The 24,570-nt window shown below is 45.2% G+C and overlaps 2 protein-coding genes across 2 annotated transcripts in view; one reads left to right on the top strand and one right to left on the bottom strand.

The window, feature by feature from the left end:
* Window positions 1-3,912: 3,912 nt before the first annotated feature.
* T265_06109 (hypothetical protein) lies at window positions 3,913-5,261 on the top strand (the record flags this gene model as incomplete). Its single annotated transcript, XM_009171295.1, has 2 exons — window positions 3,913-4,024; window positions 5,185-5,261. 2 exons carry the CDS (start codon window positions 3,913-3,915, stop codon window positions 5,259-5,261), a joined length of 189 nt encoding a protein of 62 aa, XP_009169559.1.
* Window positions 5,262-18,818: 13,557 nt separating this feature from the next.
* The window catches only part of T265_06108 (hypothetical protein), a gene marked incomplete at both ends in the record, with an annotated part of 8,084 nt that continues 2,332 nt past the window's right edge, over window positions 18,819-24,570 (bottom strand). Inside the window, one exon of the mRNA XM_009171294.1 lies at window positions 18,819-19,079. Coding sequence (XP_009169558.1) covers window positions 18,904-19,079 — 176 coding nt within the window. The remainder of the gene's footprint in view (window positions 19,080-24,570) is intronic.

Here is a 24,570-nt window from a genome sequence, read left to right as displayed (position 1 = left end):
CTTCAGCCGGAATGACACACAAAAGTGGACAGTTTCGTTGTCAGCCTTCCAAGAAGGTCTCAAGAAATCCAAAATGTTCTTGGCAGAGAGGATCGAGAATCGGTGCAGATAGATTATCACCAACTAACGAATACTTCGACAGCATGTTAGACTTGTCCACAGAATGTTCTTGATTGTATGTTGTGTGTATGAGGATTAAAGTAAAGCTTTTCGATTCGGTTTAATGAGTGAATACAGCAATTCTGGATCTAATGGAGAATCAGCCGGGAAATTTTTCTGAGATTTATATGGGAAAAGGGTGTCAAAACGCTCAGAACCTAGCGAAAGAGATAGTAAAGTAAAAAGACAAGGCCTCAGCAACCATCCACCGATCACTCGTCTTGTACTGAGGAGGGCGAGATGGCTCAAGTGGTTAAAGTACAAATTTACTGACCAGAAGGTCCGTGGTTCACGCCCAATCTCTGCCTTTCGACTTCTCCTGTCTAGGCTTGGGCAACTTGGGAGTATCCCAGTCCTCGTGCTTCCTTCAGGTAGCATGGAAACTAGGCACCGGAAGGGAGTTACAGCTGAACGATATTCTCACGGAAGAGGGAGAAAGAAAAACGAAAATAGCACAGGCTATGTCTCCCATGTTTTGGCTAGACCGAGGGAAAATGTAAAATCGGAAATGTTGGCCACCGTAGGGCTTCATTTAGTTAGTTCATTATTTCCCACTGTGTTATTGATGTAACAGCTTCTGACCAAAAATGATTCTTCCTCAAATTTGTCCCCAAAATTCAGCTTTGATGGATCATCCCTCTTACAGATGAATACAGTATTAGGTGCAATGTGAGGATGGGAAGTTCTCTGAGTTCTTACTCGTCCACCTGTTTGATTACTACCAGAGCATCACAAGGGCAAGGACTTGCACAAACGCTTCTAGGTATTCACGCTTTCTTCTATTTTGATCTATTTTCATCCATTACTTCATCAGGATATGATCCAGTATGGAATATTTCGCCCAGAGTGAGTGAACAGCAACTTGTTGTTTTGAAGGCCTGAAGGTGAAATGCAGCATGCTCAGGTTCGTAATCTTTGCGGTGATACTCGTTAGGACGGTCACCTGATTCGTGCATGTTCGTGGTTGACTTCCTGAGGTTCTTGCAATACAACTTAACATAATCCTGCCTAAGTATAACCTAGTATACATAACGCTTGCGATTTGTCTATACGTATGGAAAACTCAGCCACGTAACTGTGTAGTCTACCTACGTACATGCGTGTGCACGGTAAACTGATGCCAATCGAAACCTGTGCTCATTTCCAGATAATTGTAACCGACCGACAGATGCACGTTTTCGCCGAAACTCATTGTCGTTTATGTCTAGAACGATCCGAATTTCGCATTTGGGCAGCAGAATTGTAACAATGATTGGCATCACCAGTCGATCAAATTCGATACATTAGTTCCTGACGAGCGACTCATCATAGTCATTAAGACTTTGGAGGAAGCACACTTTCTGACTTTCGCATGATGAAGAGCGTGACGCGCAGAAATAGACCCGTCACATCAAATATGGCTTGGCAAACTTTTGTGTGTTTTCAGCTGCCAACACAGTATATAATCCGAATTCCCGTTGCGTATTCTATGAATTTGTTCTAATCAACGTGTTGTAGTCAAGCGAATGCGACCACTATGGCCAGTAATAATGGCTGTTGTAATAACGACTGTTGTTTTTGTTGTAATCATGACTGGAATAAAACTGTCTGTGTTTCAAGTGCTAATATGCGGTGGTTTGGCAATAATTAGGCGGATCCGTTGTTCCTGATAGTTCGGGAGGTTCCAGACGGACTAAATTTGCCCAAAATTACCTAAACTAAACAGAAGTGTCGCCGGGGCGTAGTTTATCTGGTCATTGACTCTAATCACAACGGACAACATCGAGACCCTGTAGTTGAAGCACGTTTTCTAAAAGCCACTTCATGTTTCAGCTTCTGTTAAGAAGCAGACTGACATAGGTGTGGTCTAAACATGACTCTCGAGATGCACACGACCTCGAAAGTGGAACCCAGTAAAATTGGTAGATAGTTCTCCCATGTGACAATCCAAAGCAGATGCCGACCTCAACATAAGCTGTTGATTTCGTACGCCGTCATCTTGGAGAGTAGACTGGGTGCCAAGGCTCCGAACCGCGGTGAGTGACTCACACGTTAACCATTGATGGATTCATCTAACTAGTGATCTTTTTATTCTGACCCGGTTTTTTGGTAGTATGCACAATAAATAATGTTTTTTTCTGTCACAGGAGTTTGTCACAAGAAATGACCTAACTTTTAGGCTTTATTGTTGGTTGACCAGACGGTGGTTGGCCTGTTTGCCGAGCTTGGAAACCGGTTTGCAAACGTTTCGTCCCCAGTCGAGGAGACATCGTCTGTGCGGAGTTGAGTGGTTGCTTTCTCCGTGCCTCGCTGCGTTTTTTTAGTTTTTGAAGAGTACCTAATATCCAGACATGTGATTGGCTAATTGGTATTATTGACCCGAGTGATTTGTGCTCTGTTGTGGTCTGTACGCCTCGTATTCCATTGGTTGGTTGGATGGGTGTTTTGGGGGTGTTCCAGGTCCGTTTTCGATTGGTCCGTTCCAGGTTTGTGTTGCGGGGATTCACTGCGGAGCTTGTGGCAAACACTAAGTGGGACAAACAGAAAGGAAGCTCTCTACCAGAATACACGAACAGTAACTTGCAACCAAAAGGCACCACCAACTCTCACTCATCTTCGTGCACGAAGGTCAAGGTGGACACCAATTCAATTGGAGCACCGTTCACGTATTGGCTCAAGCGAGAACAAAGAAAGAACGCGGATGCATGGAAACATGGCACTCCACTGAAAACGCCATCAACAGACACATCGGAAATGATCCAGTCTATTGACCACTACAAGCAAAAGAACTACGGAACTACAGATCACAGAGGCGGACAAACTAAAGCAAACAACCGGGCTGAAGCAAGGAAACTGCCCACAATAGAAACCGTCATCGCAGCCAACCGAATTCAAAGAAAAGAGACCACAACGCAACACAAACCCGGAACGGACCAATCCAAAATGGACCTGAAGCACCCCAAACAGCCATTCAATCAAATGGAGTACGAGGGATGCAGACCACAACGCAGCACAAATCACAATCGGGCCAATAATACTACACGAAAGATGTATACCAATTAGCAAATCACGTGGCAGGATATCAGATACACTTCAAAAACTGTGAAAAACGCAGCTGGGTAAGGAGGAAGCACTCACTTCACTGACGATGCCTCCTCGATTGGGTACGAAACATGTGCAAATCAACTGCCAAGCCAAGCTCGGAAACCAACTATCACCTGATCAACCAACAGTAAACACACCCGAGCTACACATATTTCAACGAATCGTTTAGGCTTTACTGTACTGTATTTATGTTTTCCGAGCTTTCTGGTCAAGACCATTATATGCCATTACAACATTTGGGCGTTACGGACAATGAAGTATGCTTCATCATTCGCTCTGGTGATCTGCCGGAGAACACGTGGGCAGAGGAAAGGTATGGTAGGATGAGATCGCCACAGCATGTATCAGTGTGTTCGGTGCGCTGACTACGCGCTGACAACGCTACTGGATAGTAGCGTTGTCTTGCTCACCGTGTGCAGATTATAGATAGGTTCAGAATTGGCTAAAGAACCAGAGGATTCAGAATTTTGCACTAAAATGAAGAGATTGATTAAAGGCGCTCCAAAGAAACGAGACGGCACTACAAGTGACTGCTAGTGACTGCATGGTCGTTTGTGTCTTCACTACATTGAATGAAGTCAACCATTTCAGACAAAACGTTCCCAAAAACGGATTCCGCCGGTTCGCCCAACACGTTAGTGAAAATGAAGTTCTGTAACTCACTCAGAAATGTTGAAGGCCGATGTACGTATTCGATTACGCGAGTTCATTTGTCTGAGAGAGGTCGATCGCCACTGTCAACGTAGACTCTCAAGAAATGTTGTGAACTCAATCAAGGAAGGTGAGTGACAAGCACAATCCTATGAAAATGCAGGTCGAATTCTGTCGAAATGTCGTTTCACTGATACTGTGTGTCATGGTATTCAGTCAGCTTATATGTGATAGCTGTTCCAGACACCCATAGAGAAGACAGAGTGGCCCATGCAAAAAAACAGAGACAGCATCTGTCCAGCTTATATTCCTTGGTCTCTGTTTGGTTTTTCGAAGAATTGTTTGAGTAGTGACGTCTTTCATTAATTCAAAGAGAATCGCATACAAGCATTGACGGGCCGTTTTAATTCCAGCACTTAACTCGGATGAAAGAGGGCAAAAATAACGAAATGACCGTAATGAGCACCAAAAGAGGTGTGCTCAGTGTATTTGTCCTCTTAGAGAATGTCTCGTAACGAGCTACGCCAACTTCTTCTGTGCACTGCAAACCTGAAACATTTCATGCCGATAGAATTTTGACTTTCAAAACGGAAGTGCTGCTTTTCCGGTCTCACCTTTCTGTTAGGTCATTTTCACGATGTACGGATAAGGATTGGTGAGCAGAGCGTGCTCCGGTTTCACCTAAAATCAAGGCGCAGCATTGCTGTTTTTCTGTGACACTGGTGAAAACTATGGTTGATGGTCGTAATTCAGCTTTGATCAGAGGTCTTGAGGTGGTGAAAAACTCAGCTGCCTTGCATCTGATACAACAACTAGTGAAATTCTGCAGGATGTAGGCACCATATCCGTCCGTTGTCAGCCGAAATTCAGATATCTGCCAAACCGGGACCGGAGGAGGGGGGCTAACCTCCTCTGTAGTAGCCCAGTGTTGACGGACTCGTTCCCCTCATGTATCCGAGCTTACGATAAACAGTAATTAGCGAATGCAACAACTACTGATGAATGCAATCAAATTTCTTGGATGTTCCGAGTACCAACGCTGGGAAGTTTTAAAAAGTCGTGGTCGGATTAACGTTTAATTAAGAGAAGCTCTAATATTCATGTGATTCTTGCAATAATTTAGTATGGATTCTAGTCTTTCAGTCAGAGCAACATCCTTGGCACAAAGTTGATTAGTCATCCTGGCTAATAAGCACTATGAACCCAGCACTTCGGAAGCAGAATTTAAACCATTCAACGGTACACTTTTCATACACTTGAGTCTGTATCTTACCTTTTCACTGACGGCAGCAGTGGACGATTTCGAAGAACGGGGTTCTCTGTTTTTGGCTCCGTTTGAACTGCTTAGCTTAGTACATTTTCCATAAGCTTTAATTCGTGATACGGTGGTGCTTTTTAAACTGGTCGTTTATATTTTTGTCCCAAAGATGATTCCCTCTGATACGCCGGGCTGTTGTGTCATTATCTCGATGCATGGAAACATGGCACTCCACTGAAAACGCCATCAACAGACACATCGGAAATGATCCAGTCTATTGACCACTACAAGCAAAAGAACTACGGAACTACAGATCACAGAGGCGGACAAACTAAAGCAAACAACCGGGCTGAAGCAAGGAAACTGCCCACAATAGAAACCGTCATCGCAGCCAACCGAATTCAAAGAAAAGAGACCACAACGCAACACAAACCCGGAACGGACCAATCCAAAATGGACCTGAAGCACCCCAAACAGCCATTCAATCAAATGGAGTACGAGGGATGCAGACCACAACGCAGCACAAATCACAATCGGGCCAATAATACTACACGAAAGATGTATACCAATTAGCAAATCACGTGGCAGGATATCAGATACACTTCAAAAACTGTGAAAAACGCAGCTGGGTAAGGAGGAAGCACTCACTTCACTGACGATGCCTCCTCGATTGGGTACGAAACATGTGCAAATCAACTGCCAAGCTCGGCGAACAGACCAACTATCACCTGATCAACCAACAGTAAACACACCCGAGCTACACATATTTCAACGAATCGTTTAGGCTTTACTGTATTAAGGTTATGTTTTCCGAGCTTTCTGGTCAAGACCATTATATGCCATTACAACATTTGGGCGTTACGGACAATGAAGTATGCTTCATCATTCGCTCTGGTGATCTGCCGGAGAACACGTGGGCAGAGGAAAGGTATGGTAGGATGAGATCGCCACAGCATGTATCAGTGTGTTCGGTGCGCTGACTACGCGCTGACAACGCTACTGGATAGTAGCGTTGTCTTGCTCACCGTGTGCAGATTATAGATAGGTTCAGAATTGGCTAAAGAACCAGAGGATTCAGAATTTTGCACTAAAATGAAGAGATTGATTAAAGGCGCTCCAAAGAAACGAGACGGCACTACAAGTGACTGCTAGTGACTGCATGGTCGTTTGTGTCTTCACTACATTGAATGAAGTCAACCATTTCAGACAAAACGTTCCCAAAAACGGATTCCGCCGGTTCGCCCAACACGTTAGTGAAAATGAAGTTCTGTAACTCACTCAGAAATGTTGAAGGCCGATGTACGTATTCGATTACGCGAGTTCATTTGTCTGAGAGAGGTCGATCGCCACTGTCAACGTAGACTCTCAAGAAATGTTGTGAACTCAATCAAGGAAGGTGAGTGACAAGCACAATCCTATGAAAATGCAGGTCGAATTCTGTCGAAATGTCGTTTCACTGATACTGTGTGTCATGGTATTCAGTCAGCTTATATGTGATAGCTGTTCCAGACACCCATAGAGAAGACAGAGTGGCCCATGCAAAAAAACAGAGACAGCATCTGTCCAGCTTATATTCCTTGGTCTCTGTTTGGTTTTTCGAAGAATTGTTTGAGTAGTGACGTCTTTCATTAATTCAAAGAGAATCGCATACAAGCATTGACGGGCCGTTTTAATTCCAGCACTTAACTCGGATGAAAGAGGGCAAAAATAACGAAATGACCGTAATGAGCACCAAAAGAGGTGTGCTCAGTGTATTTGTCCTCTTAGAGAATGTCTCGTAACGAGCTACGCCAACTTCTTCTGTGCACTGCAAACCTGAAACATTTCATGCCGATAGAATTTTGACTTTCAAAACGGAAGTGCTGCTTTTCCGGTCTCACCTTTCTGTTAGGTCATTTTCACGATGTACGGATAAGGATTGGTGAGCAGAGCGTGCTCCGGTTTCACCTAAAATCAAGGCGCAGCATTGCTGTTTTTCTGTGACACTGGTGAAAACTATGGTTGATGGTCGTAATTCAGCTTTGATCAGAGGTCTTGAGGTGGTGAAAAACTCAGCTGCCTTGCATCTGATACAACAACTAGTGAAATTCTGCAGGATGTAGGCACCATATCCGTCCGTTGTCAGCCGAAATTCAGATATCTGCCAAACCGGGACCGGAGGAGGGGGGCTAACCTCCTCTGTAGTAGCCCAGTGTTGACGGACTCGTTCCCCTCATGTATCCGAGCTTACGATAAACAGTAATTAGCGAATGCAACAACTACTGATGAATGCAATCAAATTTCTTGGATGTTCCGAGTACCAACGCTGGGAAGTTTTAAAAAGTCGTGGTCGGATTAACGTTTAATTAAGAGAAGCTCTAATATTCATGTGATTCTTGCAATAATTTAGTATGGATTCTAGTCTTTCAGTCAGAGCAACATCCTTGGCACAAAGTTGATTAGTCATCCTGGCTAATAAGCACTATGAACCCAGCACTTCGGAAGCAGAATTTAAACCATTCAACGGTACACTTTTCATACACTTGAGTCTGTATCTTACCTTTTCACTGACGGCAGCAGTGGACGATTTCGAAGAACGGGGTTCTCTGTTTTTGGCTCCGTTTGAACTGCTTAGCTTAGTACATTTTCCATAAGCTTTAATTCGTGATACGGTGGTGCTTTTTAAACTGGTCGTTTATATTTTTGTCCCAAAGATGATTCCCTCTGATACGCCGGGCTGTTGTGTCATTATCTCACGCTGTAGATCTATCTGTGTTCTTGGAGCTCTCCTTCAAAACTGACCCAAAGGGCGATAACAGGCACTGAAGAATCTAACACTCTTGTAGGACTTAGCCACCCTCACTGAATGTGCTTTGTTTCCACCCTCCAGTTTCTCAATGTATTGTGGGCGAATGAGACCACTTAAACCCCCTTTCGAAATACGCTTTTGGAAAGAGCTCATCATACTTGATGCTTGCCTTGATACTTGCCTTCATCAAAACTAAACCGAATTCAGCCAGTTAAATGACCACCCTAGGAAGTTGGACGACGGGTCGACGTCAGGAACTCTTCCGGAAATCTCCCCGGAAATCTTTCCTTCGGTTACTCTTTAGGCGGTCGGCCTACGTGTTGATACTCACAGAGAACCTAGTACTAACCCGCTTCCCCACGTTTTACCATCTCATTACTACCTACCGAATTGTCTATTTGATGTATGCACAGAGGTTGGACGCCTAGGTTCTGGGAGTCAGCTCTCATATTCTCCTATGCTTCCCGGAATTCCAAACCGCTGGGGTTTTTCGATGGACAATGCTGGACTAAACGAAGAGTGCTGAACATGCTGAGAGTCGCTCATCACGAATTTGTGATACTCGTCGATATGGTGCTGGAAAAAGCAACACAATGACCAGAATACGGCCCCTTAACTAGATACACTTGACTGAGGCCATTTTGGAGCGAATTCCCGAAAACAGCTTTGACCGTGGTATCGTTAATGTATGCTCGAGTACTCCACTCAGCGGACGTAATTCACCTAACTTGCTTGCTTGATTACTTTTTATGGATGTAATGGCTCTGACTGCAGGGGTATACTGCTAGGTGTCCTTGTGCTAACCCCATACCTATTTCCCGAAGTAAAGTAATGTAGTGCAAGCGCACCTCTCTCCGTAACTCTCGAGTGTAGTCGGATGCCTTGTTTACAAAGCCGTTGAAACCCTACATAAGCGTTTAACTAATACATCCGTGAAATATTTGTGTATAAATATCCCCGTGGATTTCCACAGTTTTTTTAATGCGGTACCTTTACCAATGAATTTGCAAAATCCAAGCAATGTACCTGAACACACTGACGAATAAAACGTAAATATTGCACTGGATAGGATAGGCTTTAAACAATGAAGGACAGTTTATACAAATACACGTTAGATGGCCGTTGATGCAATGAATACACTATGATGTTTACTCGTGGCATGGGATTACAGCTAGTGCATACGAATGTGATACCAAAATTCATGAAAACACCTCACTAAGGGTCAGGTGAACATGTAGGAAAACCTCTACCTCAGAAATGCTCACTTCAGACAAGTAGGCCAGATCGGTAACGTGAAACCACAGAGTATGATTTCTGTAATCTCACTGTGGGTCGCCAAGCAACCTAGCGGAGTTTGCAGATGCCTTTCGGTGTAATTTCTTTTCGGATGCTCGTCCTTCTCGAACTGTTTATAGCATGTGAAACAGTGAGCTAATTTTAGTCCCCTATGTTGTACTAGTTCGATTCCGATGTGTTTCTTCGAGGCGAATATTAAGCTTCTGTTTGCACCGTTCGCATGTGCAAATTTACCAGGGACGATGGAAGTTTCTTCCAGAATATTCTGTGCGTAGGTCGGAAGTTAGACACTACACTTAGCTGTCTCGACAGTAAGATGAAAAGAATCACAGAGATGCAGAGTGAGAAAGAGACATAACAAAAATATCAACAGCATCTGGCGCGAGCAAACTTAGATTCCACGCTGAAGGAATAGATGCACATGAGAAAACTGAGTTGTAATGCAGTTGTGCCTGACACACACCCATCAAATTTGTTACAGTTCCAGGAGAGGTTGTCTTGAGTTAATATGTCTCTTTTTTTACGACCGGTCACGAGTGTCCCAGTAGTCGGTCAAAACTAACCACAGAAGCAGATTAGCTAAACCTGAGTGGCCACCTCCCCTCTGCTAAGCCTTCGTACGGCGTGTGAGAAGGATTGAGATTTAGCTCGCATTGGACAGGCAGTAGACTGAGTAGTAGGCGCGAAAACCGTGATAGTGCGACTAGGTTGAGCCTATTTCCTATGCACTGAATGAGGAAAATTAAGTGTCTACAATTCGTTACATGGTGACACAGATTGAGCACCGTTTTCATCTTGTCGGTAGACAAGCAGGAAACCTACCGCACATTCTCTCTTTGAGTTTGAGGAAAGATATTCCCTTTGCCCAACTCGTTTCGAACTCTATTTTGTCCATTCCAAGTGACTGAAATGCACGTGCAGTTGGAAATACATAAAGCTGTGGGTGCGTACGTGCATGCGTGAGATGGACAGACCAAAATTAAAACTTCCAAAATAAGGCAAGCAGAAGAGGGCACGTATCACATGGCAAATGGATGACGCCTTTCTTCTAAACAAAAAGGCAAAGGTTGCAGTCAAATTGGACAGAATTAACCTTCATGTATATCTCAGCATGGTCAATGCATTTTGAAATGAAAATATGGACTTATGTTTCTGGGATTGGGCCAAATATCCCCGTGTGGTTTGAATTACCTATAGATTAATAAACTCAAAAACCAAAAAAATGCGTCACATAGAAGTCCGCCGTTAGAAAATCAGCACTGCAAAGTGAATTGGATACTGGTTTTATTCAAGCTAGGCCAAACGATGTTACTAAATTGAACTGACTATATACCGACGATGTCCTAGTTACAGAATGGTTCTGGCACTTCGAATTCCTGTTCATCCACCATGCGGTAAGACCAAAGGCCAATTAAATAGTTTTATTTTACCGTTCCATCTAACTCCCAGATTATCACTTCCAGTGCAATCGATTTTGCTTCATCGTGTGATGTACATCTTTTGCTTTGTCACATGATGTCATTGGTAAGTCGTCAGAAAGGCATTTTTGTCCAGAAAACAAATGCCCACAATACAGCATCTATGCACGTTATCGGATGAAACTGTCAGGGATTCGTTGAAGTTCTCCATCGGTGTTGCTACGTGGACACACTCGGTATCTTTTCAAACCCTGTTAACACATTTAATGTCATTAGAAATTGTTTTGTACCTTCATCTTTAGTAAATGCAACACATTTTCCCAAGCAACTCAACCGTTCCTTTAGATTTGTAGGGAGACTTGGGTACCACTAGTATTCAAGAGCTGACTGCAGTGGAATTTTCTCCGTGGGGTCTTGAAATGTCACACAATAATGAGCATCTGAATTTTCAGGAAACCGTAGTTCGACCAGCTTGAGGGAGTGGTATGCTATATGTTATTTTCTGTGTCAGTAAAATCGGCAATGATCTCTTGTCCAAAGAACGGAAACCGCGAGTAAATTGTCAAACAGTCCAGTCACTTGACAGCTGCTCGCGGCTGTCAACTTATTAAGTAATCCAGCCGAAGGAGAGGCCCTAATCGGTTCAAAACGCATCTTTTGTGAACAGAAGGAGACAGTGAATCTAAACATCTCGTTCCACAAAACGCTGACGTAATGCCCTTCCTACCCATTTTTCCTATGGGTCTGCTGAGAAAAAATTGTCAGGCACCACTTCACAGTGAGTTCGGTGCTATAGTGAATCACTTAAGTTCGACCTCACAATACCTGGTGACGGTTTTGGGATATGCTAAGGTGCCAGTAGCTCGTTCGGATCAAGTGGATTAATCTTGGCGGACAGTTCTTAGGGACAGATAAGCAGGTGCTCGAGTTTTTGGCGCACACAGTGCTTTTTCACCACTAGGAGAGTGAATAGACTACTGCCATTAGGTGGATCGACCTTCATCAAGACCTCACTCCCATGCCCTATTATGATCACAAGTTAAAACCAATGCGCTCGATACAGACCTCGTCAAAGAGAGACAGGCCACTCAAGCACACTATGTGGCTGAACAACCCCTTGACCAACGACAATCACCGTAGTTGAAGCAGTTATACTGCTAACACATTTCTCATGGAATACGAACTGTCTGCTTGATCCAACCGGATAACTCAATCTTTGATTACTCTGGACCAGGACATTTTACCGACGTTATATGTAAGTTATGAAAGATGGTGTAAAACAGGTCCGGCCAGCTGCGGACCAATAATGGGTGGTCGAAATGAAACGACTGAACAGTCCTAGATCCTCACTAGAAACCGTCTCATAAAAAAGTCTTTAGAATGCTCTGGCCACAAGATTTCTGTCCATGGGGAAGTAATTTAATCCCGAGAGGGATCCCGATTATTCATTTGGGAAGCAATTTTGGCAAAGGTTATAAATTTCGATAAAGGCTATAGACTCCATCAATGAGAGCACGCATGATTCAAGGACCGCATGGAAGTTCTGAGAAACGTTATTTCACAGTTGTCGAGTAGCTCCTAAACTGCTCGATCAATTTCGTGTCGCTGTCATACGGCTCGTTCCCCGCGAAGGATTCGGTAGCGAGGGGTTGGAGTAGAAAATTTCCCTCACTTTGGAAGATGTTGGTTAGACAAACGCAGTACACGCCTTGTCCGTTTCAAAAAAATGATGAACCTTACTTGCTGATCGTTCGGATGCGTCACCAAGTACTGGATTACACAGTTCACTGAGGACAAGCTGGACCCATCGAACTAGTATGATGCTAGGAAGCCAGCGGTGATCGAGCATCTCAAAACAGGACGCAAGTAAGCAACCTAAGTCCAGTCCCTGGCTTGCAAAATATCAGGTCCTACAATGAGGATGGATTAATGCGGTAAAGCATGCTGTATATTCCCCGGTAGTTCGATTGTGTAAAAGAGCGGGGTTGTTGTGCAAGAAGTGAAGTCTAAATGGCAGCTCAGAGTGGGGTAAATGTATTTGGTCTTCTGGTAGCTAACAATACGGCAAATGATTTGGGAATTGCTGGGTAGAAAATTTATTGGTTCGCCACCCTAGCCGTTTGATCAGTTCAAACCACAATCGTGTGGATCACGAAATAATGCTCGCTGAATCCTTCTGCGTAAGATGCCTGTCCTTGCAGATAAGAGTTCTGAAATTTCTTCAGCACCGATAAATGGAGAAAGCTTACCATGTTTCCTTGTTCTGCACAGGAACAGTTCTCATGACAACTTGCAAAATGATGGACCAACCAAGTTATTTCCCTAATTGTTAAAGCATGCGCGGGTCGTTTTTTTAAAAGCTTAGAAAGATCTAATCGGCTAGTATCCAAGAAAGTAGCAAGGTCAAGTATTGTGTCCAATAAGTAGCCAAGGAACTACTGGGAGACCCATCGATTGCGCTACGTGCACAGACGCACTACTTCGCATTTTATCAGTAGCAGAAATTGAAGGTGGAATCAAGAAAACGAGTTCCTGTCTAGGATTTTGACTGCTAGTCTCAGCACTAACGTTGGGATGGACGGTGAGAGAAGAGCAAACGATTCCATATCAGGACTCCAGAAAGTCACAGTGCTTGTGCCTACTGACCGAGCACAAACTGCCGCGTCGTGGCTCAAAATCACACCTCACGCCGGATCTGACCACAGTTCACGTAACTAGTTAATCGGTCAACTGGTGAGACGACCTGATACCTTTACTAAGTCGTGCGATAAGGGTGAATATTTACACCGGTAAACGAAATAAATATCCGTGGGCACCGGAGGTAGCTGGGCTTTAATAGGATACGTGGCATAGAAGCCAGCCCATGCCTCATTTGGGCCGCCATTCAAGAGAGAAGAAAATCGTCCCTCGAAAACCATGAACTCACTATGTGCAATTGGATTGCATCTAGGAATCGGGTCAGGCAGTCATTTATTCCGCCATAAATCGTGCGCCAAATGATAGTGGTTGCAGGTGCTGCAGCTTCGTCCACCGATGATAAGAAGAATGAGGAAATGAGAGCTGCGCGTTGGACACGACAGCCCAACCAGTTCACTGACTAAATTGTCCGATATGGGAAAGGGTGACAGAACTACAGTTCTAAGACAATGAATTTGATGCTGAGACAGCCACCGGCTGTTACAGCCGTACCTGTCACGGTCACCAACCATTCAGTTCTCTCGTCCCTGAGTTCCCACCCGGGGAGACGGCAGTTCCCGAAGCGACTGAGTTGACTGCTGCTTCGCTGCCAATTCATGGACCGACCGTTCCTAAGTTATTACCATCTGACACGTTTGGCGAACAGGGTCCTGCGAGGCATACAAAGTGTACGGCCCAGCTAGCGTAACATATGGAGCATGACCGGACCAAGCATTACTGATCTGATGCCCGCAACAGATCCACGTAACTGTTCGGAGGCATCGGTGTTCAAATATTAGGCCTTCGAGGATACGTAATCAGTGGAGGTTTCTTGCCCACAAAGCAGGACAAATCGAACCAAAACACCAAATCCTTTACTCTTGACAGTCAAACTGATGTCAAGTAGGCACAACGAATATCGGAGTCCATCAAAACGCTGCCCTAGCCTTCCTGATTCAGGAAATGAGTTGATCCTTCGCGAGTCATATGCAGCTGCCCGAGTAGACGGACTAATCTACTACATAAAAAACATGGCGTATTGGTCTCGCTTATCGAGTATTGCAGTTTGGTTCACATTTTTCAGGTGTGAAGCGTACGCCAAACTGTGCAACATGGTTATTTAAAGCAGTTTGGGTTTACAAAACGTACCACGCGAGACGGGCGATATCGTCAGGGCTGTCTGTAAGCGAACGCCCCAGGGCTATTACTACCCCAAAAATGTTAGACACAAGTAAAGATACACAAGTATGGCATGAATACGAAGTTGAAATGGAGGGGTGACATGGCACCCATATCTGACGACAAACGATGTAGTGAAATCAGGAGTTTGTAGTAGACAACTACCGGCGGGAAGAGATCCACAGAGCCATTATAAGACACGAAAATTAAGAAGGAACACCTTTTATCGACAACAACGGCCATATTTACAAAAATCCACGCGATCAGAAGGTTAAAAAAGACTATTGTTGGTCGTCGGAAGGAGTGGAGCGGTTCCAACATTTATGGCAGAATGAAGATACACTCGATGAAGCCTTGGCCGGAGGGAAACTCAGCTTGACTCTGATGAGTCAGACTGTCACGATGATGGAAAAACCTAAGTAGGTAGCTATGACTACTAGGGTGATACCTTGGTGGTTTCCTCGCGATGCTTTTGTGTCATTCTGTATGGTGGAATCACCGTCAAAGCGCTCCATTCCATTAGTGTTATCCTCATTCATGGGGTGTTATCATCAGAATGGTCACAAAGGACCTCTGAAGTGTACAAGATACAAACTATCTGAACAGGGGGCTTATCTGTACTGAGGCGGTTGGATTCTCCGGTGACTCCCGTTTTTGATGAAGAAATGGTGTCGGCGTTCCATTCAGGTTCATGTAGTTCTTCTAGATGTTAGCATGATGAAGGCCAGTCCGAATGTCATTCGAAGCGTCAAAATGACGCCTCTGTGAGTGAACTGAAGTCCCATTCTTTTCGGAGATCGTTTCTCTAACATTCGTCCCTTTCCGATCAATTTATCGGACTGGCTGAAACAGGAATCGGTTGTTTCTCGTTACAAAAGCTTTCTCCAATTCTCGGGGTTCGGCTATCCGCTAGCGGTATGTCAATGCGTAGGCTTCTCATTATTCGACATTCGAGGGGTCAACGCGAGCCATCACATTCGTTTCTTTCTAACCTGGCTTTTTCGACATCAGTGAGAGATGCTGATTATGATGAGATCCAGTGTCCACTGGTGTGTGCAAGAGACTATTCGTGGACTGTTTAAAAAGCTGCGAGCATGGTTCCTCCAGTTTTTTACGATCGCCGTCCAGATCATCACTATTACCAGTAGATTGAATTCTGAGTTCTTTTAGACGACTCAACCCGATATTGTCAGTCTACAGAGACACATTGCAGGCAACAAAGTGAACGATCTTGCGACCGTGGTGTCCCAGAGGGAAGGTGAGTACATCAATGTAATGATCAAGGTTAAGTAGTGTCCTCTAAAACCAACCAAAACCTTGAATCGAAACTCTTCACCAGCATCTGACAGAATTCAATTGGGTCCGGAGATGGTTTATAGTTCGCAATACCCAGGTGTGACCGCTTGTGCAGAAAGTTCGCATCGGCTAGAAACGAATAACGTTCGGAACATAACTGGAGAATTCACTTCCCATTGGGCGGTGAACATCAAGACGTCCGCCAAGACTGGCTACTTACGGACCTGGTCAATCAACTGCTAGAACCACAGTATCTGTGCTCCTTGCCGACTGAAGTAGCGTGATAATTATCAGTTTGAGCAATTTTTCTCCACCTTAGAGCTGCGCTTTGTGAAAGTATATGTTGGTACGACAAATGGAACCGTTGAACGCATTGGAACGCATTTATCGCCACTGAACCAGTTAGCCGAACAGTGTCAAGACGAAGGGGTTACTGGAATCCAGTGCAACAAAGCGTATTCATCCCTACGAATAAGCACAACTCTTACGCTCAAGATCTCGCGAGCCACCTAATCAGGATCACCAGATAACCGAAGAGCAAACTGTTAGAATTCTGGGTTCGCCCCGAGCGGTCTGAGGTGATGGACTGAACTGGGGTATTGCATGCGTAGCGGGTACGATATTCAACGACCGAAAGAGGAAACAGGAACTGAGTAAGAGATGCTGGTTGGCTAATTTGACACAGTGCTGATGTTCGAAGTCGCAATGCAGAATAGACCCCTAAAACTTAATAGGAGTTTACCTTACCGAGAAAAGGTTTAAATACAGAGCAACGGTTAAGTGATTGACAGATAAACGAATCAGTCAGATTTGAATGAAGCGGTGTGAGGGAAGAGTAACGAACGAGTACTGGTTTTTGCACAAGTAGATGGGGTTGGGTTGCCCGTGTCTTTGAATCGAAATCCTACCCACAAGGTGGTGGATGTTTTTGTACAGGGACCCTCGTCCAGCCCCTAGGTTCTAAATGAGAAACAGCGCTTTTTAGGATTTTCTTATGGCATTCAGCCCGGACTACTGGGTTAATTCTGACCTGCTTGACTGCAGAAGGCGAGTGTGCAGGTCCGCTTGTTTTCGCGCGAACGGATTACAGTTGTTTCCATACCTGATACGTTGTCCGGAAGAACCCTGTGGCAAAGAACAGTACGATTTTGCTTCTAGAATGTCCTGCAAAATGATACCACGCAGTGCGGACAGTAGCTATCTCTCATTGGTCTACTCGGTACGGTTGAACCTTAGGGAAAAAACTTCAGCCAATGGTACCCGCAGGATAATCGCAGCACTGAGACCCGACCGGCCTGCCTTAGACCCAGTGGAATGGGAGCAGAGAAATCGAACTGATCAGCCCACATTAACTGCACCAGTAATTTCACTGCTATTGTGTCAAAGCTTGACTTTTTAATAAAGGCTGAGAAGATAAAGATGAAATGTCAATACCCCGTGATCTGTCTTCTGCTGTTTTATCCATAGGAATTCAGTTAATCCTCAAGCTCAGCTCGAACAGCCAGTGTATTTGATAATGATTCCGTCTGAAGCACAATACAAAACGCTGTTTACCGCTTATCTTCCCAGGACCTAGTTTCTCTCCAAAACGGTTACACCCTACCAAATGACGTATATGTAGCCAAAAAATAAATACCTTACCGCTGAAGAGCTTCTAAGTTAAGTGGCCAATCAAACTACCGTCCCCAACTCCGCTGGCAATTTGAGTTCATGTATCAGGCTGTCAGGTCAGTTAGTCCCAAGGATTGGTCGACTTAGTTCTCATTATGGAGAAAAGGCAGCAGCTGGGTTGCCAGAAAATAGACTGAAAAAGACCTCATACACGGCTGAGGCAGCTACATTTCTGACAAGTGCAGCGATTTCCCATACATTTTAGATTGTTTGAGTCCTACTCGGGCCAACAGCAAACCAACATAAGCATTTTTTGCAGTGAACGAATAGTTCAGATCCCTAAGGGTAACAAAAATGAAGCCAATTTCACGGAGTGGATTAGAATGAGGTCGCTGGACATCTTTCGAAGTTCGCCGCGAACACCGTAAAAGTATTTCAAATCCAAAAGAACATGCAAAATCCTCTGCTAATGTAGGCAACGAAGCGATCGGGGGCGAACGACATCATGAGGCGTAGGAGACGATCGTTGTCCTTAAACTATGCATGAAAACAAGCGATAGGGTTAGTTAATATGCCAAGCGGCTGGCTCGCTAAGAACTACCATGGGATTCCAAAAGCACTGTAATCAAAGGTTGCGCCAGTAGACTTCGAAGTAAATACATGATCTTCACAAGAATAAGATTGACAGTGGAAGCATTCTAGGTTATCGGACGTACTTGACTTGCGTTCACATTACCCGAAACACTGGTATCAGTGTCCGTGACTAGATAAACCAATTCCAGAAGATAGTGTTTATGCCTACTGCCCAGTTTGTCAGAGTATAAACGGACAGCGCAGAACCAACACTCAAAGTATCAGATATCACGGGCTCTAGAAGAGGGCATCCAGAGAGGAACAAGACGATTGGCTACTACGGTCCGGTGTAACGATAGTTCGAAGCAGCTGCGGAGACGTTCGCTGCAGACCATAAAAGTGAACGGATAAGGGTTTTCTATAATGAGCTGAATTTTGACCCAACAGCTGACGCAAGTGCACAGACAGGTAGATTACGACTTGACGCTCAAAACCGCTTACACGAAACAGGTTTCGATGGTCAAATAATCGACGGGTATGTAAATACTGTCAAACAAAACATTAGTGAGGTTCGCTTCCAAATGTAATCATACGCCTTTTAGGACAGACTTGCAAAGCTGGGGAGCATACCTTGAATTCCATTACGTGATTCAGAAGTGAGACATATAACAGTCGTAGAATAAGTTACGCACAGGCGTGATCCATTAATTAGCGCTCACTCATGATGGCCTCGTGAAGTGCTTAGGTGAATGGTGAATCGAAACCTTTGACGGTCAGGAATGACGGGGCAAGCTAAGTTGCGTAAACCGGAGAATGCCTATTATACGGAGCCAAAAGTAATTTTACTCGATAAAAAGTTTATGACAAAATTTCCAACAGGTCAGGACTGTACAAAGATTGACCAAAACACACGGTTACACACGATCAATCGCCTCTACGATATTTATACTGTTGCCGCGAATAACTGCCATATCGATCCGTAACTGCTGTCCGTCCTTGGTGATTTCCATGGCGTCATTGATCACGATGTTCATGAACGCATCGAAACCACGAAGAGTGCCAATCACTTCACGATTCCCATTGAGCTTGACTGTCAAAGAAGAAAAGAAGCAAAAGCATGGGATAAACAAGTCTTCAACAAAGGTGATGAACGGTAATTTAAAAACATATTCCGGATATGGCGGTGCCCAGAACCAGATCCTTCTTACGGCAACATACAAGTCTCGTCAGGGGACCGTTTGCTCATAGGCACCTAACGAAAAATTGCAGCCTTATTTGGCAGGGAACCTCTTGTAGACAGCAGGAAAGCTACTTCCACTTTAATAATAGTTGTTTTTGGTATCGAAAATCCGAGTGCGCCTCAGCCTGATATGCTGCCAGATCCCTTTGACTAACGCAACTTTCTCAATTGGTAAACTAATGGTTGAGTGTTCTGAGACAATCCATCGTCAGCACACAGCGAACGAAACGTCAAATCTGGAAGAATGTTCATGGAAAAACAGAGCGCCTGCGCTTTTGAACAGCGAAATTGGACATCTGAGCACTACGTCGGAGCAGACCATCAACAGGTTATTATTATCTTCTAACTAAGAAGCTCATATTTCATCTCTACTGAGTACAGCACGTATAACAGCGTGGCATACTCTTTCCAGAGACAAGCGTCATAGATATATTCTAATACTAACTGATTAGATTTAATGTTTGCAGTAACGTATTGGGAGTGCACGTGTTAATATTGTACTCCGTCCCCAAAGCAATTGTGCAAATTTGAGATCAAACCAATTAAGGATGTGGATCTGAGAACCGCAGTGAGTAATCCGAGTTATCCTGTTGCTGATACACTTGAGAATATTCGCATCGAGTTCTGGCGGAAGAGACCGAAAGGATTAGGTGTCACGTCGAACACCTACTTTGACCGAATTATCATGCGGGAAATACCCTTAATATATTGAGGTTTATTGTTCGAACTTTCGGAGTAGGACTCCCGAGGCAGCCGAAGCGCCGAGGAGTAAATCGCGGGATACTAACACTTATTCTATCATAATTAGACCAATAAAATGGATGGACTTATCTCTCACTAAACAGTCGAACCAGAGATTAAGTTGCTAACCAGGATTTCAGGAAGACAGTGAACTTTTATCCTATTATCCAAGCCAGTTCCCAAACACTTGTCTGCATTCTATAAGAAAACTGCTCAGTTGTAACACCATTTCGGTGCCTATCTGTCATGCTACCCGAAGGAAGCTGGGATACTGCCAGGTTAATCAAGCCTAGGCAAAGGAAGTCGAGAGTTAGAGGTCGGGTTCGAATCATGGACCTTCCGGTCAGTAAATTCGCGCGCTAAACACTTGAGCCATTCTAAACCTATTCTGCATGCACTGCCGCAGCTGACGCCTTTGCGCCAGTGCGGCTGCTGTCACGACAACTAACGTATAAATTTTTAGCTCCAGTTACGGTTATTCAGAACTTTTATGCCAACCCACAAAGCCGGAATCTATTAAAATACTACGGGTAGGGCCGATGAACAACGTCAGTAAACTGCGATTTATCCCCATCTGACACTTGAAATTCAGTAAGGCCACAACGATCTTGTGACAGGACGCTCAAATAGGTCACTGTTCCCGGTTGGTAATAACCCCCCACATTCAAGTCGGTCGCCTGCCGTAAGACCAATCTCTGCACTCTACGTAAAATCAGCAGACAATGTTTACCCGGACGATCTGCCTTCTTAAAACCTTCTTAAACTGACTTTTTAGACGTACACAAGTAAGATTCAAGAGGGATAATACACCTTCAAGTACCCAAGACAAACACAGACCTCAGTCAGTTCAATTCATCAGCTATGAACAGTGTGCCATAGGCACATTGGTTCCAGCTGCTACAGTTTCGATTACAGGAGAACGGGAAAGTGAAAGCCTTTGGGGCGAAGGCACGTTGAGTTTGTTCGGAAATCGGATAACTACGCATCGAAGGCGATAGCTTTTATGCACGAGCATCATAGATTGCGCGACTGGGCCATTTCTGCCAATGTCATCAACCACTGTTGACTTGAGTCCCAGAGTCCTCATCCAGGGAGGCGGCCGTTGCCTATCCGACTAAGTTTACTGGTTAGTGGTTTCCTACTTCGTTGTCAGGTTATATGATGTCCACCTCTTGGTGGCTTCCACACAGCACAGGGCTGGTAAAAAAAGCTCTGAGAGACAGCCGGTCTTCTGGCATGTGGGGTACATGTCCCAACCAGAGTAAACTACGAAGCGTGAGCAATTCATCTATCGCGGGAAAGTTCCTTCTTCCTAAGACCATCTGGCGTACATCAGCATTGCTAATCCGATGTTCCCACAAAATCCGACCATTGCTTCGGAGACACTGATGACCAAACACTGACATATTCCGTATGTCCTCTGCATGTAGCGGCCACGACTCTGATCCATAAAGCAGTATGGATCGCAAAACCGCAGTGTAAACTCTTCCCTTGACAGACAAACTGGCGTCACATCGGCGCCATACGTGTCAGAGGTTGGCAAAAGCTGTCCTTGCCTTTCCGATTCAAGAAGTAATATCTTCAGCCAGTCCACCAGAACCAACAAAGCTGCTCAGGTAAACGAATTTATCTACCACGTCGAATGGCTCACCTGCAAGCATGAGGTGCGGGTTTGATCCCACCCAATCTTGCAGCAACACTTCACACTTTGCAGAAGTGCAGGCTAAACCGTGCGACAGTTATTTAGGTTATTTAAAATCATTTGCATTTGGGAAGGATCCGAACCAAGAACAGCGATATTTTCTGCATACTCAATGCCTGTGATGGAACGTCCCGGGAGCATTTCGACTCAGCAGGTTTCAGAGGCTGGCAGAGAAAATTCAAGCAGCATATCAATAACGAAGTTGAAGAGGAAACTGGAAAGAGGTCATGCTTGCCTTACACCATTGGACGTGAACCCAGGCAAGAGCTTTCTGTATACTCGTACGCGCCCACAAGAGACTGGACCCTACTGTGGTGTGGCGGTTTGTGTACCTCGGCCACCCACTGAGCCCAAAATGAATAGTTTCTCCGCAGGTCTCAGCTCTAGGACTGACCGTTTCACTCGCTCTGCATCACACTCAGCTTCATCTTCCGCACGTCCGAGTTCAGTTACAACCCTAAACACTTCGAAGTCTGTTTTCAAACCACGAAAGTCCGTCCACTTAGCCACTTTCAATGTTCGCACACTGAAGCAAGCAGGTCGACAGGTGGCTCTTGCGCGTACGCTGGATTCCCTCTGTATTGATGTTGTCTTTCAGAAACAAGGACACAGGACGCAAGTACTGTGATCGAACTGACTGCCCCCTCGCTCTCCTCCAGGTTCCGGCTGCGCACCTCTGGTGATGCAGAGGCCGGTGCAGCTGGATGTGCTAGGGTGGGTATTGTATTGAGCGAACGAGCGGAAGTGTCTCCGCTTGATTGGATACCAGTTGATAGTCGCCTCTGTGCGATTCGTTTGGCAACATCTTTGACAATCTAAAGGGAGTGAGGTTCATCGCACCTGACTGTAGCTCTGAATATGCCAAGGAGTTTCCATGACCCTCTAGGTGCCCGTCTACAGCAGACTAAAAGCTCAGATATCGTTGTGGTTGCTGGTGATATGAAGAACCATGTAGGTAGACTAAGCACTGCTGAGGCCCGATTGGGTGGTCGTCTTGGCTTGGACACGAGACACACGGACAACTGAGACTGCTCACTTTGGGTGTGTGCCGGTCGCAGACTGTTCCTTTGCAGTACGAATTTCCGGAACAGTGGAAATCGCTTGACAACGTGGTGCCCAGCACCAAACCAGCACCGAATCCAAACAGACCACATCGGTGGTGAGGGTCGATCACCACCTGCCGCTCCTTCTGGAACACCAGTGTGAACGCCGATCATGCACTTGTACATTGCTGCTTATCATTGCGCTTTTCAGGTGTACACAAGTTGCGCACACCTCGCTTAGCCATTGAGAAGCTAGTGGACGGACCAGTCAAACGAAACTATCAGAACCAGCTCCTCGGACGCCTGCCGGACGGTACGGTGTCGGATATAAACGGCCACTGGGAAAAAATATCTGCTTGCGGTACAACCCGGCCAAACTCATCCAAGCACTGGATCTCTGATAGGACCGTGTCATTGCTGGAGACTCGGCAACAGATTCAGCTTGTCCGCAGCTATAACTCCACCCGGCACATCATCCGACTCCAGGCGAAACTGAGTGTCCGCGCAGACCGAGAAGCTTGGTGGACTCGAAAGGCCGGAGAAATGGGAGATGCAAAGAATGCTGGAAACGCGCGAAAACTATTCCACTTGATTCGTTTGACTAGTCCTCGGAAACCTCTTGTCAGCGGGATAGTTAAAAACCAAAAGGGCACTCTGATATGCAGCAAAGCAGAACGTTTGGACCGCTGAGCACAATACTTCAAGCAAAAATTCAGCTGGCCATCTGATACCTCCAAACCAGAAACCTGGCCTTCAACAGAAAGGTGGACCGTAAATATGGAGCCGCCTACAGTCTCAGAAGTGTCCGAATGTATGTCTTGACTCAAGCGTTATCGTGCTGCTGGTCCTGACGACCTTCCACCTGTTCATTTCAAGGGTGGCGGTGGATTTTTCAGCCAGTGCCTATCTAGCCTATTTGGGTCTGTCTGTGAGAAGGAGACCGTTTCAGACAACTGGGGTGAATCGATAGTAGTGCCCATTTGCGAAAAGGGTACCCGCAATGGATGTAGTAACCACAGAGGTGTTGATCTGACACCTGTTGTGACAAGGCTTCTGGCGTCACTGATTCTTCGTCGTCTTACGGTGGCACGCAAAGCCTTGACTCGTGGGAAGCAAGCGGGGCTTCGACCAGGTAGAGGCTGTGTTGACCACATCTTCACTCCGCCAGGTGTTAGAGCAACGTCACATGTACAGACAATCCACGATCCTGGTATTCCTTGACTTCAAGGGTGCGTTCGATTCTGTTGATCGATCAGCACTGTTAACTACACTTTCTCAACACAGTATGCCCCAGAAGTCTGTAAACATAATCCGCTCCCTATATTCACATACTTCTGGGCGGGTGAGGGTGTATGGTGAGCTCTCCAAAAGCTTCCCCACAAAAAGTGATCAGACAAGGATGTCCACTCTCCCCATTCTTGTTCAACTTCGTCATCGATGAAATAATGAGGCGAACACTGGACGGTTTTAAAACACCCGGTGTTCAAATCGTTGCTGGCGATAGCCTTGTCGATTTGGAGTACGCAGATGACATCTTTGAAGACCAAAGCGAAGCACAAGCTCTGTTGAATAATCTGACAACCATCACTCCATCTTTTGGCATGTGCCTTGCACCTTCAAAGTGCAAAGTCATGCTTCAGAACGTGCCGTCTGCGAACATATCCCTTACAATTCAAGGAGAATCACTGAAGATTGTGGAAAACTTCACATACCTCGGTAGTTGTATTAGCACTGACGGAAGTGTGTCTGATGCAATCAGTGCAAGAATCTCAAAGGCTTGAATCGCGTTTGCTAATTTGCGTCAAAAAGGCATCTCACTGGATCTCAAGAGTCGTGTGTACCAGGCTACAGTAAG

The sequence above is a fragment of the Opisthorchis viverrini genome (assembly GCF_000715545.1).
Source record: "Opisthorchis viverrini unplaced genomic scaffold opera_v5_120, whole genome shotgun sequence".
In the NCBI taxonomy this organism is placed as follows: Eukaryota; Metazoa; Platyhelminthes; class Trematoda; order Opisthorchiida; family Opisthorchiidae; genus Opisthorchis; species Opisthorchis viverrini.
Note: the sequence above shows the minus strand (reverse complement) of the source record. Positions and strands in the feature narration are given on the sequence as shown.